General features: G+C 37.4%; 1 protein-coding gene across 1 annotated transcript in view; it reads right to left on the bottom strand.

Moving 5' to 3' along the window:
* vegfc (vascular endothelial growth factor c) overlaps positions 1–11,306 on the bottom strand; it is a 50,810-nt gene extending 39,504 nt beyond the window's left edge. The window contains 1 exon segment of the mRNA XM_051121694.1: positions 10,771–11,306. Coding sequence (XP_050977651.1) covers positions 10,771–10,887 — 117 coding nt within the window. The 5' untranslated portion in view covers positions 10,888–11,306.
* Positions 11,307–16,529: the final 5,223 nt, after the last annotated feature.

Below are 16,529 nucleotides of genomic sequence, written 5' to 3'. Positions count from 1 at the left end.
TCCCTGCATTGACTCCCTTCTGTTTATTCAGGAAACTCAAATAGCACAAAAAGAGTATGAACAAGACTATTGTATGTGGCCTCTTCCATGCCTTTGTTTACAGTGATTCCTGAGATAACACACTGGTCTGTTTCCTACTAGAAACAATGGAGACCAAGAAAATGATGTGTGGTGTTCAGCGTACAGACACATTCACACGTGAGTCAGTCCTAAACTTAAGGTTTGGTAATTGTAAAAACGCAGATACAATGCCCTATTTTTATGTTTCACTGGCAACTAAAAAAAGAGACTGATGGGAGAACGATACAAATGGGAACCATGAAATCTAACGGCATTTGACCCAAAAATGCATTCATTGTTTCACTCTTGTGATCTAATTCATATTTGGGATAATATTACATAATGAACGTCATTTTCAATAACAAATATAGCTGCAAGCCGCAATTACCAGTGTTCAAGCGCTTAAGGCATTTAAGCATATAAGGAAAAAGACATTACAAATTATTTACCATGGCTGCACCCACTAAATCAATGATTAAATAAGCATTTTTGGCAAATCCAGGTTTACCAAATATAGTCTTTTTTAGTCCTTTTTTTTTTTTTTTTACTGTTATAGCACCAGCCGTGTTCCAATCTCCTTAAAACTTTGCATGCTTGTTTAGAATCTCATGTGCTCACCAGGTTTAGTGAAGTTTTAAGTTTTGTTTTATAGGAGTTTGGGTAAATCTGGACAGAAACCAGTTATAATTAATTTAACTTATATATTTTTTGATAATTATTGACCTATAGAGTTCAGAGAATTGCACTGGGTTGTTTTGTTTTGTTTTGTTTTGTTTTTTTGTCAAACAGTAGCAAAAAACCTAGGACTAGTTCGCAAAAGTAGGTTTTTGACATCTTCTCAATCATTTAACAAACAATTTGATTGACAGCGTTGGTCCTAGAGGCAAAGTTGTCTGGAATGAGGAGTTTTATTGTATATTATGTGTATGTGCGAATGTACAATCGTTTACGCCCTTGAAAAATGCAACATCCCAATTTCTAATTTCTCTCAGACCTTTGGGGCCGTGAGTTGAACAGGCCTACCGAGTTTCGTTCCAATCGGCCCGCATTAAACTTGTCTAACAGGTGCTCAAACTTCATCGCTCAGTGTTTTTTGAGATACACAAATGTCCTTGTAGACACTTGTGGCACTTTGGTTGTGCAGTTATAGCCATTTTTATGTTTTTTTCCATTTAATAGCACCACCAATTGGCCAAGCTCTGCTATTTTTTTCCTGTGACCTTAGACTGAGCTCTTACACAAGTGTTCTGAGTTTGGTGGAGAGATATTTCATTCCGTTCAGGAGTTTTTACTAAAGTTCATTTTACTAAAGGTGGTCCTGCCCCTTTTGAACGTTTTGGTACCCCATTGTGATGGTGAGTTGAAAGTTCAACTTTTTTTTGATAATTATTGATATTCACTCTCTAGAGAATCTTTTTGCACTGGTTTGATTCTGATCAGGTGAAAAACCTAGGATTAGTTTGCAAAAGTACGTTTTTCAAAAAATGAAACGCACTGTAAAAAACAATTTGTTGAGTCAACTTGAAATAATTTGTAACCTGGCTGCCTTAAAATTTTAAGTTCAGTCAACTCAAAAAATGTTTATTCAACTTAAAATGTTAAATTATACTATGTGACAACATAGTATAACTCAATATTTGAGTTGAATCAACTTAAAATTTTAAGGCAGCTGGGTTACTTACCCATCTGTTAAGTTTAGCAAACACAAATATCTAAGTTGTTATTTAGTACAACTTAACATTTCAAGTTGAATAGATTTATTTTAGTTGACTGAACTTAAAATTTTAAGGCAGCAGGGTAACAAATTATTTTAAGCTGACTCAACAAATTGTTTTTTTTTTTTTTTTAACAGTGTACCCAATTGAATCTGAGCTAAGGATTCCAATGAAATAAGACACTTGAGCCTCGTCTGAAAGTTTAGGAGTTTGCGATTTTGCACTTTTGTTCAGTGTAGCTCTCCCGTCAGGTCGATTGGGGTGAGCCTTGGTCACGTTGTAGGTGGTGTGAGTACTACCATCCCTCCAAGTTTCAAGTCTCTACGACTTACGGTTTGGTCTGCACGCTATGCGCTCGAACCTCTAATAACATTAACATTAAATATCACATGTAATTTCATATAAAGATTAAATGTAGAATGCATCCAACAGCTTGCAGCCATTTTATTATGGAAAAATCTTACACTTTTTAAGGATTTAAAGTTGAAGTATGGCCTCAATAAGAGATCACATTTGCCCTTGGAGGACAGTGATTCATGGAAAGTGATGAAATGATGACCTGATCATAGATGCATACAATGCTGCATGGTCAGACATGAGCCACATTGTGCTGTTAACCAATAAAAAATTATTCACCTCTAATGCTAGAAAGTATGTCTCATTCAATGAATCACAATAGAAAGCAGCTGGGTTTAACCCTTAGGACAGGATACCATGTCCATCGTAACAAAAACAAGATCTGATGCCATGCACGCAAGAGATCCCAGTAATGACGATGACCCCATCGTGACTGCCATTATTTTAAAGTTCAAACTTGAGTCAAACAGTTTGGTGCCAATTAGAAAATGTGCATCATTAGATGGAAGGATCATTTCAGACACCACAGTCACTTGACGGCTTAATGTTTCCTGAAGCAAACCACAAAACTGACACAATGACAAAAACAACTAGATCCTTTTTTGGCAATGAGTTTAGCGTTTATCCTCTTAGCTGATACCAGCATCCGGAGATATTTTGGATGAGGTTTCTGGAAGGCACCCTCACTGCATAAATTCCTTTAGTCTGAGTCAAAATGCTTCATATTTAGGCCAGGTTTATACAGTTTCATTTCCATTACAGTCACCCCATACCCCAACTAAAACATAATCAAAACATCAAGCCTTCACAATTTCATTTTTTCCATGAGTTTTTCAAATAGTCTTTACGTAAAGACATAGCTTGCTGCCAATTATGTAATCAGGCAGTGTTTGATGTACTTGCATATAGTTATTTAAGATTAAAAAAAAAGCCTCATGGTTTATTGTCTATAATGGGCAGTTATGAGATTGTGAACCAGACAGTCCTAAATATTATAATTATAACAGTGCTTAACCAGATTGCTTCTGCACACTTACAATAAGTTCTAAACAAATAAAAGGCAAAGTTAAAGCCAGTATTGTACTAATTTCTCCTTAAAAAAACAAATGCTGTCACTGGGGAGCATTACAGACATCATCACAGATGCTCAGTGAACTCAGGTGGAACATGGCCCCCGTTTTGGACACTACAGCAGTGGTACATATGCACAAGAACACATGTTGCATCTGTTCCAGACATACCTTTATCCTCAGTATTGGACTCTAGAGAGTAAGCTTGCGAATGGCGCTCTGCTCGCTGAACTTGAAGGATGTCGTTGAAGTCTGCTAAGGGCATGTCTGAGGCTACGTTTGCCGACACTCAGGAGGAGAGGAAGAGGATCTGAGATATCATTAACCCTCTAATGATCTCTTAGAAACCCTAGAACTGGCTGCGAGCTTTGAGCTTTTGACCTAGGGGAGAACCAGTTCCTTGGAGAATAAGTCTGGCTACAAGTCTGAAGAGTAACTGAGACCCTCTTCGACATCCAAGCTTCCCACATTTCAGACAAACAATCCTAACCTGTCCTGTTTTCCTGAAGCAATTGAGATGTTCCCCAAGGCAGAGAACTCCACTATAAGCTCATGAATGCTATATTACGGCCTCTCATAGGATTTTTTTCAACTAACCGCTGGACCGCTGCATGCGCTCTTGAGACCAGACCATCCGCATGGAAATTATTTTTCCAGTCTTAAGCCTAGTATCTGCTACATCCATTAAACTGACCTTGCAGCACTGCATACAACACAGAGTGGGTTATTATACAGGACTCTATCGACGTCTCAATCAGTACATTCAAAAACAATGTTTTGATATAAACATCTAATAAGCTCCAGTGTAATTACTCGGCACTGTTTACACTTTGTTTTGCGCTATTACTAACTATGCCAACACTAGAACTTGCTTTTGATCGAAATGATATCAGTTTTCACATTCATTTGACTCTGAATCTCAGCCAAAATGGAAAGTCGTTTCAGAGGCAAAGCAAGCTGATTAAAGATTATAAAGCCAAATAATTTGTTTTTGGAAAATTTGGGACAACATGCACTGATGAATGAAGCACAATAAGACATTTGTTTACTTGCATTATGAAAGTAAACAGTGTTAATTTTGATATCACATTGATTTTAAGAAATAATCTAGTGTTTGGTTTGAGTCCCACAAGAATCTCTCTTCCATTTTTAGAAGGAGTTGCTTTCTTGGTCTGATCCGTTTCACGTGTAAAGGCGAGCATGTGTCAGGATGCAATTACTGTGCACTTCTGACGCGTACTTGGTTAAGGTTTCTGTGGTGCAATAAAGTTATTAGCCTGGAGCGTTGCCCACTACTCAATAAGACCACAGGGATATTAGGTCTAATGTTCTGTAACCCAATTCTTAAGCTCTCCAAAACATAATAGAGCTCTACACGAAATCCCAATGAAACTCCCTGTAGGCACAAAAAAAAAGCTACACAGTGGGGGCAGGGGGGGATGGGGTTCTTGATTTGGCATACTTATATGAAGCAAATATCCGGCCTAAGCAGAAACTGTCAAAAGCGACATTAGTAAGGTTTAAGCAGCATCCACTCTGTGAGTATTCATATGTCTTGGAATGTGGATTGCACATCGCTTCTGAAGTCTTAAGAAAGCTTTAAAGGATTAGTTTGTCAAAAAATGCTACTCTGTCATCATTTACTCACTCTCATGTCGTCCCAAACATGTACGAGTTTGTTTCCTGTGTGGGAAGCAAAATGAATTAATTAGCTGATATACCAAGTCGCACTTTTCCTTACTACGCCGTTTCTGCTTCTAACCCATTTTCACTGAATGGAAAAGAGCAGCTTGGACATTCAGCTAAAATATCTTCTTTTGTGTTGCACATACATGTTATGAGGGTAAGATATTTTCTTCTTCACTATTCTTTTAGTAAATACAGGACACTAATACTCAAATATGCGACCCTGGACCACAAAATGTATATCTGAAAGCTGAATAAATAAGCTTTCCAATAATCCGGCGATACGATACGTATCACAATACAGGGGTTGCGATACGATATGTTGCGATACATTGCGATATTGTAAACAAGGCGATATATTGGGATATTTCTTATTTTATGAATAGGACATAATTTTAGGAAAGCTGTAATTAAGAACACACCACCACATGCAAACCATTCAATGTTATTGAATCACTTTTTGTGCAGTACGAGTAAAGGGGGAAAATAAAGTTCTTGCAAGATTCTTTAGTTATTAAATGTATAAAATGTAAGCTTTTATAAACAGACCATATTTATTTTTTGCTTTACAATTCAAGGTAACGGACGTTACCTCAAAAGCCGAAATGATGCCACACTTTACACCGAGGCGGGAGCAGAAACTTAATTTTTGATAAGTAATATGCATAGCTAAGAACTTTATATGGACAACTTTAAAGGTGATTTTCTCATTATTTAGATTTTTTTGCACCCTCAGATTCCAGATTTTGTAAATAGTTGTATCTCAGCCAAATATCGTCCTATCCTAATATCGATACACGTGTGGATACTGTATCGATTCTCAAAAATGGAATAGCGATATTTAAAAAAAAAAAAATAATCATACAAGATTCATGACAGCTGCTTCATTTTGAGCTTATATCCTGACTGCTAGATTGCAGTCTTCTTATATCTGAACTTAAAGATTGACAGGAAATATTACCATAGGGGCACGCCGCTAATGTTAGCGTTAATGGAGGATGAAAGAATAGTTTTATATATACTTACAGTAGGAAATCTACAACATATTTTCATGGAACATGATCTTTACCTTATATCATATTGGACACATGCAATGTATTGTTGGCTATTGCTACAAATATACCTGTGCCACTTATGACTGGTTTTGTGGTCCAGGGTCACATATTAGGACCTTTTGGTACTTAGTAGAACAAACCTTGCACAAAACAATGCCAAATAGTAAGAAGGACTACTTCATGCTTCATGTAGTATAATAAAACTACATGATTCATCTGTAAACTAATGCACTACTCTCTTGACTCCACTCTGCAGCAGTGATAATACTTGTGCTTTCATTAAATTGGATGATATATTTGTTTCAGAACAGACTTTTTTCCTGGCCTACATGTGCACTACCTGTTCCTTGCTCTGAACGGGTCAGTACACAAAACCTGTTTTATCCTTTAGAGCAGTGATCCCAGGGGTTTAAAATGATTTCCATTTCCTTTGTAATTCTCTAAGTCTTTGTTAATCTGAAAGTCTTTGCTACACTGCAAGTCTTGACTTCTCATAAGATTTGTACAAATGATGGCATGTCCACTCGTGGGTGATATTTCTTGCTTCTCTGGTATTTTAAAATGTTAATGACTTAATGTTTTGCCAAACGTCCTATCTAAATTTGAATTATAAATAAATCTGCCATTGGGTCTTAAGAAAGGTTTCTGCATGATTGCCCACTGAAGGAAGGAAGCTTGGTGAGAGTTTTTATTTTGCCTAAATGAGGGGTGTCCGATCCTGCTCCCGGAGGGCCAACATCATGCAGAGTTAAGCTCCAACACACTTGTCTGGAAGTTTCCTAATTAGCTGGTTCAGGTGTGTTTAATTAAGGTTGGAGCTAAACTCCGCAGGATGTTGGCCCTCTGTGACCTACAGTAAATTATCTACTGTTTGTAGCTTAAAAATGAATCACTGTAATGACGACCAAATGTACAATATTAATGATAATGCTAAACGATGTTCAGTATAATGAGTAAAAAGAAACACGTCTCTGATTTAATAGAGTACTTAATGCTTACTGATGGCGTTCTGAGGTACAAGACAAAAAAGTTGGGAAACTTGCTTTATAGTAGACCACCAAGGGCCTAGTCCCTATAATTTAACAGTTTACACTCCCAGAGTGGCCCACACTGGCTTTAATGTGAGTGATAAGATATTCCCTAGAAGAAGGCAGGTAAAAAAAAGATTCCAGTGCTTCTCCTTGCATATGAAATTGCAAACGCAGTCTCAGATCTGAAGAAAAAAAAAAAAAAGTATGAAACACACAAAAAAGTCCCCCAGATGCTTCAGGCACACTGCTGGGCCACAGTCAGAGCTGAATTCCTCTGCAGAAAAGGACTGAGACCTACAGACGGTTTACAGACAGTCCAGAAAGAAAGAGACGGTAACCTCAAAGTTACAACTACAGTACTCAGATCGAATGTACGATCACTACAGAACTTTACAGATGTACAAAGCAAAAAGTATCTGTGTGCTCCTTTAGCTGCCCATGAGAGTGAGTGACTGTATGAGGAGGGACATTACATTTGGTTATCGTTAACAAATACTATTACAAAGACAAAATCTAGAGGTGCAGAAGCTGTAACTGGGGCAGTACTCCTTCTAAAAGTACACTTCTGTACCCTTTTTACCCCTAAAGGATCATATTAGTCCCTTAAAATTACACATTAGTACATAAAGTGTACACATTAGTACCTTTTGAAAGGGTACTGACAGCTTTTGTACTAATTATTCTGAGAAAAGTTATTAATTTAAAAAAAGTTGCCAAAAGATTGAAAACTAAACTAATGAATGAACCAATTAGGCAACAAGCAGCCCCATTAAACAAGCAAAGTTCACTTGGCATATTTTCTGGAACAGCTGCTGAATGGAAAGTCTAACTGATATTGAAAACCAAAACACAAACTATATTAAAGCGATAATTCACCCAAAAATGAAAATTCTGTCATTAATTACTCACCCTCATGTTGTTCCGAAGACCTTAATTCATTTTCGAAACACAAATTAAGATATTTTTAATGAATTCCGAGAGCTTTCTTACCCTGCATAGACAGCAACACAACTGAAAGGTAGTAAAGACATCAGTAAAATAGTCCATGTGGTTCAGCTGTAATTTTATGAAAATAAGAGAATACGATTTGTGTGTACTGTTTTGTGACTCCCCTGAATGCACGTTGAAGACTGAGACAAAAGAGAAGAAACTTTAGAATAAAGTTGTTATTTTTGTTTTCTTTGTGCCCAAAAAGTATTCTCGTAGCTTCATAAAATTATGTTTGAATCATTGACGTTGCATGGAATATTTTAATGATGTCCTTACTACCTTTCTGGGTCTTGAAAGTAGTAGTTGCATTTTCAGATTTCATCAAAAATATCTTAATTTGTTTGTTAATGGTTTTACAGATTTGGAATGATATTAGGGGTTAATAATTAATTACAGAATTTTCATTTTTAGGTGAACTATTGCTTTAACCCTTTTCAACACATTTACAGTAACCGCTGCCACTGCAGCCTCACCTAAAGAGAACTGAGAATTAAACTAAACATCACTTCAAATCACCCGCTCATTTTCATTCAAGAATGTATGCAAGCCTTTCAACCATGTCAGTTCTCACAGCATTGCACAATAAAAATAGCTTTTAAGAAGTAACAACTATTGAATCACCCCATTTGCAGTAGTTGCCTAATTCCAAGAATGGCTGAACTGCTGACCTTCCCAAAGTCTTCTTGCTTATGTCATCACGACGTCTGACTTTCCCTGCCCCCCAGGTGAAAGCTCCTCTAAAGTTGTAAAAGTGCTGAAAGGTAGTTGTGCTATATCTGAAGATAAAGGATGAGCGGATCTGGCAGGTGGATTGGCTATTAGAGTGGAAAAGATAAGAGACACAGATGTGGGTAATCTGTTCCACCTGTGCTAACTTTCCTACCTGGGAAGCACACATGACCACACACTCACAAATGAAAAGTCGTCCCTGGGGAATCCCTTAGTTATCACCAAAGGGCAGAAGTAAATAAGCAAAAAAAGCTCTTTTCCTTCTAGCTGAAGGTGTTTTGTTCTTAGGCATTCATCACTAACCATATAACACTCAAACAGGCTGAAATGTAACACTTGCTTACTTATCTCCAGAGACTTGCAACATAGCAGCTAATAATATAAAATCAGCATTCCTGAAGCAGTCAACATCCCTTTTAAAAAATGATGGAGTTTCTGTAAAGCCGCATGACGAAATCGAACGTCACTCCCAATGAATGAGGTCAAGACTGCAGCAGAGCCATTAAGACTACAAATCAGAAGTCCCAGCACCTCATGCGCACTCCCTAAGCACCCACATTTCCCAGATGACCTCTTTAGAAAGATAGTCTTACTTGACAATAACTCTCTCTACATGCACAACCCTCATGATTTACATTTAGAATCACAATTACTCATGATTTACAGGACAACTTTGCCAAACAGATGAGAGATGGCCATGATGGAAAAGTCCAAGGGAGAGAAATAAGGTCAGTATATTAGCCGAGCGCTGACTGATGCCCAATGAATTATTAAGTCACCCATCCCATACATTCATATAGCATACAGCCACATGTGCAATTACGAAACAATTATTCAATTCCGTGGCGTAAGCGCAAGACAAATATCCCCCAAGTGGACCAAAAATAAACCATCAGAAATTAAGCAGCTTTTTTATGTGGTTGCTGTCGCACTTACAATTGACTTTCCCTACACTCGGTGAATTCCAGCTAAATGAATCTTAATAACCGTTGAATTTCACAGCGACCCAAAGGAGTTTGAGAGCGAGAGCAGTGAAAACAAAGCGAGTCTAATTTTAGGCAATCGTGATTAGTGTACGGCCCATGTCGCACATTACCGATGGGAATCATTTCAAGATCTTGTCAAGATGTCCACGTTGCTGCGTGTAGCATATGGTATCATTTATACACTGCACATAGTAAAATTCCAAAGAGTCCACTGCTGCTGTATATGAAAAGATAGAATGTTGTGTCAAAGTAATCACGTATAGTGGCTGTGTGAGCCAAAAGCACTACAGAGACTAAGAACTAACAGACATCTCCACTCTAGTGTGCAGAGAGGTCACTTTGGAGCTCCTGAGGTAAGAAGAGATATTAAAATTGAGCCAGTTGAGTACACTGATCACGATCATATTAAAGCTCGTTCTCTCTTCGTTCTTTCTCAGTGGGGAGACACAGACAGAGACTACTTCTGAAGTTGCTGACCCAATGACACCTGCTTCCACTTTTTATGGCAATAAAATAGTGCTCTCAAATGGTTTCCCTTTTAAACCAGTGATTTGTGAATGTATATATGAATTCTCTCTTTGACTTCAAAAAGTGATGATTTTCTATTTTCTCACCCAAAATGATGTCTACATGCTAAACAGATGAAAATGGTAAATATTCCAAAGGAACAACCATGCTGAATTTGAACATAAAGTCAAAAGAGGGCAGTCATATAACATGAGCAAGGTCAAAGGTAAACACCAACATCATGTAACGTTATTAAAGATCTGTCCAAGCTTTAGAGTTTGAAATACATTTCTGAATACAAATTCCAATTATGTGTTTCTGCAAAGGTATCTTAATAAAATGAATCAGGATGTAAATATTGGCTAAGTAGTCTACTACAACAGCCTAGTCACCAGTGCCAGTGATGTTGGCTGATGATATGTTGTCTCAATGCTCCAAACAGTACTACAAAGTTTTAAAATAACTTGTATTATGAGTTTACTTCATGCTAACTTAAGGGTAACAAATCATTATTAATAAATGATGCGTTAAACCAATTTTCTCAGCTTTTAATATGACGTGGAAATGATCTTGCCGGTGCTTACCATGGCATCCCCTTGATCTTGGTCATAATCATAATCATAGTAGTCGTGAGTTGACTCCAAAGCAAGGTTTGCATAAAACAATGCGAGACAGAAGAAAGAAATTCCAAATAAGTGCATTTTAGAAGAAAACAAAATCTCTGAAGTCTGAGCAGAGTCTGTTGAAAGTTCCTCTTTTTTCAGCTCTCAGCAGCAGGTTTCTAGAAAACTCTGTCCTTAAACTAAAATAACACCCATGTGTACATCCAACATTTTAAGAAGGCACTTCGATACTGGTCCATGGAATGCACTGTGAGCTCGTCCCTTCAAAAGCGGCTGTGAACATCCACTCCGTGCGGAGAGAGTATGGAAGTGCGCGGAGCGCTCAATAGCATGTTTTATGCAATTTCACGCTGTTACTTTGGATCCTTCTCCTCCCCCTCTCCGTTTTTCCCCAGCCTGCCTCTCCGGTCGCTGTTAGACACATTCCGAGACATCAAGAGAGGAATATGAGTCATGGCACGCGCGCTTTCTCAGGTGTCGACTATAGCACGTCAAACTCATTGTGTAAACGCAAGAGCGCACTGAATGAACCTCTACAGTTGCAGCTTTTTTTTGTGTGTAAGGTGAAAGGTCAGTGCTTAAAGGAACGATGTATCCCAGAATGAAAACTGAGTCATCATTTACTTACCTCATGTTTTTATGCTGATACTTTTTTTCCCTCATACAATGGGACGGGGACGGGGCATTCATGGATCAAACACTGACGCAAAAGCAACATAAAAGTAGTTAGTGTTAATTATTAGGTGTATTTAGAACTTTTAACCTAAATTTTTGTGTTTTATATATATATATAAGAGACACAGAGACACATAACTTGTTGACAATGAAGTGTTTTGCTGCTAACTCAATTTAAATTGTTAAAGGGGTCATGACATAAGAAATCAAATTCGCCTTGATCTTTTGGCATATAAGAGGTCTTTGTTCCATTAAACATCCTGCAAGTTTTATAGCTTAAAACATCCTCCTCATTATAATCAAGGACTTTATTTAAAAAGCACAATATGTAAGATTTTTTTTTAATTAAAATGAATACTCCACCCCAAATTGAAAATTTTGTCATGTCGTTCCAAAAGCTTAAAAGCTTTGTTTGTCTTTGGAACACAAATTATGATATTTTTGATGCATTCTGACAGCTCTCTGGCCCTCCTATAGGCAGCACTGTAATTAACACGATCAATGTCCAGAAACATAACAAGGAGATTGGTAAAATAATCCATGTGACATCAGGGGTTTAGCCGTAATTTTACAAAGCTACGAGAATACTTTTTGTACACAAAGAAAACAATGTATCCATGTGTTGCTCCAAAATGGTGCTAGGGTGATGCCGAGGAGACAGATTGTTGAATCTTTGCCTTTTTTTTTTTTTTTTTTTTTTGTGTTTGTGAAAAAACTTTATTAACATCATAAGTAAACCTCAAGCAACATATTAAACATATATATATGAACACATACAGGCTGATTTATGGTTATGTGGGCCTCTCTGATTGGGACTGAGTTAATTGGGGCAATTTTCCTGAATTCACCCTACGCAAAGTGATCTGCTTTGGGGAGGTTTTAATTCTGTTGGAGGGTTCTTTTTTACAGTGGGTTTTAAGTCCTCAAGTTCAGTGAGTGCTCTTCTAATGCTGTGGAATGCAAGTCCTACTTGAGTCATTGTGTTCCATTCACCGCTGTCAAAGGGTGGCATTTAATTTCGTGATCTTCTCAAATACTACTTTAAGTAGCAGGCTAAACATGCACTTTCAAATGCATTCAGTGTTAACACTAAAGGTCTAGACTGAATAGGCTCAGGGCTAAGGGTTTGTGAATGATAACCTAATTAGCCATGACACTACTGAATAATTCAATGCGAAACAATGCACATTTAATTGCTTGGGTTGTTTTCCAGAGGAACAGAGAGAAAATGTTGCCTTTGCTGGCTATTAAATAAAAATATAGGCTATAACAATAAGAGAATGCCAACTTAATGGTGAAAATGGCCATACAATTGCACATGCAGAAGGCATAGTAATTCCAAATCATTGTAAATTACCAACAAAAGGCTTGTCAGTCATACACTTGGCCGTTGCCAGTTCCTTTGCCTACTTATTTGACTTCTCTTTGCTCATGAACAGTCTTATTCTGCTTCCCTGAATGCTTTGATTGGTCTAATACTAAAAGGTCAAAGTTCAGGGTGGTTTTATTAGGATTAACAGGGGTCACTTTTGCTTTTTGACGTTACTAAACACATTACTTCATTGGAGAAGTTATAACATCGTCAACCAGGCGCCTAGAGCTGGTTTAAAAATTCCACCACAACTGATGTTGTCTTATAGAAGGCATTTGATTTCCTCAGTTGGACTTTTGACATACTTAGCTTAAGTCCCAAATACTTTCAGAAACTGACTGTAACTTTTATGCTTTTGTTCTACATGACCGTTTACATCCTTTTACATTTTTCCCTCCTTCAGCCCACACATACCACGTAATCTGGAATCGTGTCCTTATTTAAACTCTCTGTGCTTTGTCCTCCAGAACTCTTTTCAAATGAAAGCAGCTTTATGTAGGATTTGCTTAATGCCTTTATTATAAAAAGTTACTGACCTTTACCAGTTAAAAACTGATCTGAGGATTATATCTGACGTTATTTGTTTCTTTTTTCTATGCTTTTTGCGACACATTAAAGATGATGCATTTAAAAATGAAAGAAAGAATATCTCTGCCCTTCAGATTTGCTTTAGCATAGTTTTCCGAAAGGTTGTAATTACATCGATAGATTAAACAGGTTCACGGGAAGTGGTTCTGAGCTGTGCCTCCCTTGCTTCCCCTGATGAGGCATCACTGGTTATTTGTAATATAGCTGGTGTTTAGAAGAAGTGCTTTAAACCATCCTAGCACAGTTCTGTATTACACCTGGCGACTAACTTCATTGTATGCCAGCACTTGAGTCAGTCTGTGGCCCGGGAAAGGAAGGCACCACCATAGGAATTTATGAGGGTCCTCATGGCACAGTGACCGAGCACTGTCTAGCACTTCTGCTTGTCTGCTCATGTGTGCACAGCTTGTTCCCACACACTGGGAATTGCTCTCGCCGGAACTGGGAAACAATGGGTGTGGGAGTCCTGTGACTGGAGCCGCTGCTTTGGGAAGCGCTGGACCCTGTTAATGCTGGAATTTGCGGTGTCCCTTGCGTTTCAAACAACGGCTGTGTTGGGTAGATCGATGAGGATAAGATGGCGAGGTCACGGGGGGGCAGGCCTAATCTTGCATTCTCCAGCATTCCTTGGCATCCTCATTGGTTTGTTTGTAATAAATTATAGAGTATTTTGAAATTGAACGCCTACGGTAAGGGACATGCATACTTCGACATTTTAGTGTTTAATGTGTGTAAAATTCAATTAAAATGACTGAAAAATCCAAATCTATTTTCAGTTAGTAAATAAATAAATAAATAAAGCCGTTGAGCAGATGTCTCCACAACAAAAATGACACAATAGGACTGAGAACCAAGTGGAGGGCCGTGTTTCAGAGATTAAGATGGGAAACGTGTTGTGACTGAGATAAGGAGTGGTTTTAAAGCCTCTTTGTTTCACAGTTGACAGCTGACACAATTAATTAACCAACAAATAAGTAAAATGACCATGCAAGAGCATCTCTTGTGTGGTCTTGTGTGTTAATATAAATGTGTTTTTGATAAGAACTGTCACAGCTAATTTTCTTCTTTTCAAATTCATGCCACTGGAAATGATTTATACAGTTGAAGTCAAAAGTATACATACACCTTGCAGAATCTGCAAAATGTTAATTATTTTACCAAAATAAGAGGGATCATACAAAATGCATGTTATTTTTTTATTTATTTTTTAAGATATTTCACATAAAAGATGTTCACATATAGTCCACAAGAGAAACTAATAGTTGAATTTATAAAAATGACCTTATTCAAAAGTTTACATACACTTGATTTTTAATACTATGCTGTTACCTGAATGATCCACAGATGTGTGTGTGTGTGTGTTTTTTTTTTTAAGGGAGTCCCTTGTTTGTCCTGAACAGTTAAACTGCCTGCTGTTCTTCAGAAAAGTCCTGCAGGTCTTACAGATTCTTTGGTTTTTCAGCATTTTTGTGTATTTAACTCCTGTTGTTTCCAATGACTGTATAATTTTAAAATCCTTCTTTTCAACTGAGGGACTCATATGTAACTATTACAGAAGGTTCAAATGTTCACTGATGCTTCAAAAGGAAAAACGACACATTAAGAGCCAGGGGTGTAAACTTTTGAATGGAATGAGGATATGTACATTCTTCTTGTTTTGCCTAAATATCATATATATATTTTCTTCATTTAGTACAGAAGATACTTACAAACAAGTTAATAAAAAAAAAAAAAAAAGGTTTTGACCCCCCCGGCTCTTAATGCATTAGTTTTCTTGGAAGCATCAGTGTGTGTTTGAACCTTCTGTAGTCCCTCAGTTGTCCTCAGTATGAAAAGATGGATCTCAAAATCTAAAGTTTTGGTGGAACGGAATAACAGAATTTAAAAGTAAACACATCAAAATATCTAAGATTTACCAGGTATGGTGATCAACATTCCTTTTGAGAGAAATAATAGTAAATCCAGCCAAGACACCTGTTACCCTGCTCTCCCTGTGGTGTATTTTGAGAGAGTAATTCTTACATTCCTGGCTTCAAAATCTTAGACTTAAGGTAATGGTCAAAATTCTAAAATAAATTCTAAAATAAAAAGAAAACGTAGACAAAACCCCAACTTATATTATTCGTATTAGGCAATGTTCTGACTTCATACAAAAGTGTGTAAACCACTGCTTAGACAGTCACAGGCGCTAGAGGCATTTGACCCTCGGCTCATTGACATATTTGCCGAGCAAATTACCTTCACTGAAAAGGTTTTCAAAGTAAGGGACCAGTGAAGTGACCTCTTAAAAACGATCTTTTACACATGTAAAAACATTCCTGCTCACACACATACTGGCACACACACACTTTGGCATTCGAGAGACGCTAAAGAGTGAGAGAATGGGGCCGAGACAGAGAGAGAGAGAGAGACCTTCCACCTCTGGCCTGCTTGCATTCGTATGGAAATAAGTCTTCTTGAGAAGTTTACGTTAAACTCTGAATGAGGATTAACATGGCTCCCGCTTCACTAAACAAAGCAATTACTGAGCACACATCTCCCTCAGCCTGACCGGCTGTATAAATATTGCAGCAAACAAATTGCAAAGTCACAAACAAATTTTATTTCTGAGTACAGAGTAAATGATTTTAGCACCAAATGTACTAAAACTGGTTTACTTGCATTTTTCACAACAGCTTGAGATGTGTTTGTAATTCGATTAGATGTGCTTTTAATACAGGCTAGTACAATTCAAGGCCGCTAATGAGACTACTGTTTCCCACCTTTGTTTACTACTTGTTATGAATGATATGGGTGCAAGTTGTTTGACAAAAACAACTGATATATTTTTATCTCACAAATGTGAAAAACTTGAAAGTGTAGTATCTCAGGTTTTCCTAAATGTTTATATATACTAACACCCACATAAATCACACTACGTGTGGAGGAATGACGCCTTTGACTTTCACAAAAGATAATCTGTAATCTGTCTAACAGACAGATTTGTCCAAACGGTCCCTTTAAGCTTCGCTAGTCATATACAGTGGGCCATTTCTCTCCATGTTAACATATATTGAGATTTAATCTGTTTTCTTAAGAATATAAT

This window comes from Labeo rohita, chromosome 1, assembly GCF_022985175.1.
Source record: "Labeo rohita strain BAU-BD-2019 chromosome 1, IGBB_LRoh.1.0, whole genome shotgun sequence".
NCBI lineage: Eukaryota > Metazoa > Chordata > Actinopteri > Cypriniformes > Cyprinidae > Labeo > Labeo rohita.
This window is presented reverse-complemented; position numbering and strand designations above follow the sequence as displayed.